Raw genomic sequence first — 4,523 nt, forward strand, 5'->3', positions numbered from 1 at the left:
TTATTCCCCTCCTAGAGTTAGAGAATANGACCATACCGCCCATTTGTATGCGTCCCAAGAGATCACTTCATATGCCTTCCTCCAATTCGGCATAGGTGTATTATTCATGGTTTGGGTGTCGGAGGAGCCTGAACTTGGGAAGTGGGCCCTTGCCATTAGGTTCAGTGTCTCCTCGCTTGTTGTGCAGTACACCCCGTTTTCGTCCTGCAATAGACCTAGTGGATTAATATAATCCTTTTCCAAAAGTTTAAAAATTCGAGCACTTTCCTTAATATTCTCTGTCTTCAGACAATATTCCCTCCAGGCCTTTCGTTTGGTTTTCCTCAACTCTTTTTTGTATTCTTTTTTCTTGGAGAGATATTCTCTCCAAGACAGTTCAGAGTTCTCCTGCAGGGCTTTCTTGTGTAAGACTCTGACCCTTTTCCTCGCACTAGCCAGAGCTCTGTTCCACCAATGATGTCGATTCTGGCGTAGTATTTTTTCAGGGCATGCCTCCGTATATGCAGAGTTAATGACCTGTATGATTTTGTTAGCAGCCTGCTCCAGCTCTGTTATATTGGTAGGAGCAGGTGTACCTGTAATATTATTATTAATATTATTGATGTAGGAATCCCAATTTGTCTGTTTTGGATTCCTAAACCTTATTTTTTCAACTTCACCTGAGATCCAAAAATCTATTAAACAATGATCTGAAGAGATCTTACCTGGTGTCACCTTCCACCCCTTTACCCAATTGGCGCAAGGCATGGTGGCTAGTGAGATATCCAAGTAGTTGTTACTACCAAGCTTCGACCTATTTTAAGGTCATCATCACGGCCTATTTCTTATTTCAAAAATCATATTTATACAATTGATTTAACATTTGTTTTTCATAACGTGAAATTAATATAGGCCGTAATGATGTCCTTAAAATAGATCGAAAGCTTGGGTGTTAGGAACTGAATTTGATTTTTTGTTGAAGACTACACCTTGATCCAGTGTTCGTGAGTGAAAAAATAATCGATACTTCTAACATTGAAAACTAAAATAATTTTAACTTATCAGAACTATCAGCATCAAAGGCAGGTCAAACTTTTCTTCAATTACCCGCTATCAAAGTGCAACGAGAAGACCCAATTTCGATAATACTTTGCCTTAAAGTAGTTGCCAAAGAGGTGGAATTTGACAACTGACATTATCATTACTGATGGCAGTTTCTTTCTTGCTGGTTGCCAACATATTTACAATCACTTTGTCCATGTGAGTGACAATATGCAAATAAACTGTAAATCATGTATGTATCAATGCTCCAAGTGGCGATTATTGATCTCTTGACCAGCAGTGAATAGGGTATTAAAAACATTGGTCGGTTATTATAACAACTGATTTATTTTCCTGATAAATACTCATACCGATGCTTTAACGCTCAACACAGAATAAAGATTTGCCACTTTTCGTGAGTGGAGTCAGTGCGTTTCCGCCAATTCAAAAGTGACAAATGGTGCTCCCTAGCAGCTAAGAATCCACCTATAGTTGTATAACTTTTTCCGTAGCATCACACACCCGAATGCTTAAAAAAACACTAAATAATCTGTTATTATAATTTTTCGGCTTGTGTCACTTTTCTTGTGGGTCTGTGATATATGTATCATATTATATTTCGACGGAACAAATACATGTAGGATGTGGAAAAAAGTGAATGTATACAATGTAAAAAATATTTTTTATATTCAATCAAACTATTTCTTCTCACTCAAAGCGTTTGTTTTCTGTGTAATTGTGCCATTCTTGCGTGTCGTGTTGAGAGTATTGTTTGTAAATCCGAGGCCCTGAAGAGGATCTCAATAAAGATCGAAACGTTGGCCCGATAAAGAAAATGTTTTTCTGAAACCTACGTCACATCAGACCGCATCTCACGATTTCCGAATAATCATCGAGTAACGGTCACTAATACCGTGTTCGTTCTGTATTGAGATCACTTCAGGGCCTAAAATCACACATTACCATGATAGCAAACTAATCGAATAAAAAAAAGCATACAAGCAGGTACCTGGTGCCAAACTGTCATAACACTCGATTTAAGCTACATATTTGAATTTAGTGTTCCCCCTACGTGGGCTGCTCAGACATTTACACACTTTAATATGTGCCTGTATAATATGTGTGAGGGTAAAAGTCAAAAACGATAGTTTTACTCACAAACTGTTTTCCGGATCTCGATTTTGTCACTGAAAACTCGAAATCCGGATAAAACCAAAAAAGGTTTGAGAGTGGAACTATCGTTTGCAACTATTGAATTGATATACTCACTCCAACTTAACTATTTCTATGATCGAAGTTTCCAATAACCCGTGAATACCATGGTGTTCCAGAATCCTCCATCGCAGAATGGATCCAAATAAAACAAAAGGGGAAATGGATAAACTCTAGCGGCGCGTGACACAATAGACTTATGTTAAAACAACCCACAACAAGACTGGCAAACTCACTGCTGCAGTTGGAGAAGGTCTCAGCGGAGTGATAGGACTATTAACCGGTCACTGGCATCTGAGAAATAATCTACAACATGAGCATATATAATGATGATTCCATCTGCAGGTTATGCAATGAGGAGGAGGAAACTGCCACCAAGACTGGCAAACTCACTGCTGCAGTTGGAGAAGGTCTCAGAGGAGTGATAGGACTATTAACCGGTCACTGGCATCTGAGAAATGATCTACAACATGAGCATATATAATGATGATTCCATCTGCAGGTTATGCAATGAGGAGGAGGAAACTGCCACCCATATCATCTTCGAATGCGAAGCAAGGGCTCAAAGGAGATTTAACCTAGCATAAAAAAACCTAGAGAATGAAATTGTAGCATCAGTCAATAACCTCATGCTTCCGAGAAGAAGAAAGGGGGCGATTGCTCTGAACAAGGGATGTACAATAAGCCAAAAGGCTGCAGTAGCTAGGGAGCACAAAGTTTCATAACATCATCACCATGGTATTATTGTAACTGTTCAGTTTTGAAGTTAGATAATATTAGAAGAAGTCGCTCTATCTTTGAGCATTATTCTGTTCCTGATAAATATCGTCCTGGCCCCACGGGATGGCAATAATTATTTACTAAAATTATTACATTGCCTTTTCATTGCTGTCGAGAAAATTTTTTTAGGGATTAATAACATGTGCTTCACAAGGTACATATACCAATTTGTGTATATTGGATTTTTTACACGATGAAGTGGACGATTAATGGGAAATTATGAAATGGGTGCAGTCGGGGTATAACGAGGCGATGCGCGCGTTTTCTGGTAATGCTCGAGTTTACATAACGTACTCTTTGCATGATAGGAAAAGGGAGGGAGAGCAGCATTTCACAAGGGAGGAATGGAGTACTTAAACAAAACAAAATGTGCTGTTGTACATATGTATTTATATTTAAAACAATATGTTGAATAAATATCTAATTAAATATTTGAGCGACACTTTTGAACAAAATTCATTTTCCAATTGCAGAAACGTTTGAAGGGAATTTCAGGGTGCATGTTCATTAATGTAATTTTCCTAAATAATTTTTTGTTAACCATGAGAAGTAGAATCATACCAAGAAATGAGAAACTGAGAGAAGGAAATTGAATAAAAGGGCAGAAGGGCTATTGTTTGCTCGAATTTTATAATCAACGTTGATGGAACAGATCTGAATCATGATAGTTCAATTAAACAAACAGTTTAAGGACTTAGATGTATTATATCTTAACACATGTCGAGGTTTTTTTTATTAATTGCTATATAACATACTTAGAATAATAAAAAAAGTAGTTACTTTAGCTAGGATAATATTTTTTGTGGTGTCATGATTGCCAGTAGGAGAGAAGCCGCGTTTTTGAAAGAGTACGAGTACGTCAAGAGTTTAGTTAACATTCTGACGAATGACGACACCGACAAGAAGATCGTCGAGAAACTCCGAGGGAAAAACGTGGTCGATCTTCTTGACGGTGTTTTGTCCAAAACCCGCCGAACACGTGACAGTAAAAAGCTTATTGGTGCACTTATAAGATCCATCAAATTCGAAAGGAGCAGATCGATGGACGAGGAAAAGAAATCTTGGCCTCTTCAATTCCTCTCTTCGTTCGACTGTGCGAACGTTCTGAAAGCTTTCAGGCAACCAACTCCACAGGTATATGAATTCAGTAGGATGTCGAGAAAACCTTTTATTTTAAACAACCATTTAGTATCGTGCAAGAGTGGTAAAATCGCAGATAAAACGCCTAGAAGAAGCTTGGTCAGTTCGTCAAAGAAGAGAAATAATCACAATCAAAAAAGAAAGAAAATCGGAACAGTTAAAACTGTTAAATTGTGCGAAGTAACGAGTGAAATGATATTTCTGAAACCGCAGCAGCTCAACCAAATGCACCCTTGTAAAATTCTATCTCACACGGGATTCACAGATACCCAAACATCATCCGGCACGCAGACATCAGAAAACAGTGCTGATGCGAATGAACTCGCAGAACAGCTTGAATCGATAAGACGTACCCTGGCTTCGAAAACAGC

The 4,523-nt window shown here is 38.2% G+C and overlaps 1 protein-coding gene across 1 annotated transcript; it reads right to left on the reverse strand.

The window, feature by feature from the left end:
* LOC112126374 lies at positions 1–764 on the reverse strand. The gene is made up of 2 exons (XM_024225338.1): positions 705–764; positions 1–575 (listed from the first exon to the last, which is right to left on the reverse strand). Exons 1-2 carry the CDS (start codon positions 745–747, stop codon positions 1–3), a joined length of 618 nt encoding a protein of 205 aa, XP_024081106.1. The 5' UTR covers positions 748–764.
* Positions 765–4,523: the final 3,759 nt, after the last annotated feature.

Source organism: Cimex lectularius, unplaced genomic scaffold (genome assembly GCF_000648675.2).
Source record: "Cimex lectularius strain Harlan isolate CLEC.00 unplaced genomic scaffold, Clec_2.1 scaffold97, whole genome shotgun sequence".
NCBI lineage: Eukaryota > Metazoa > Arthropoda > Insecta > Hemiptera > Cimicidae > Cimex > Cimex lectularius.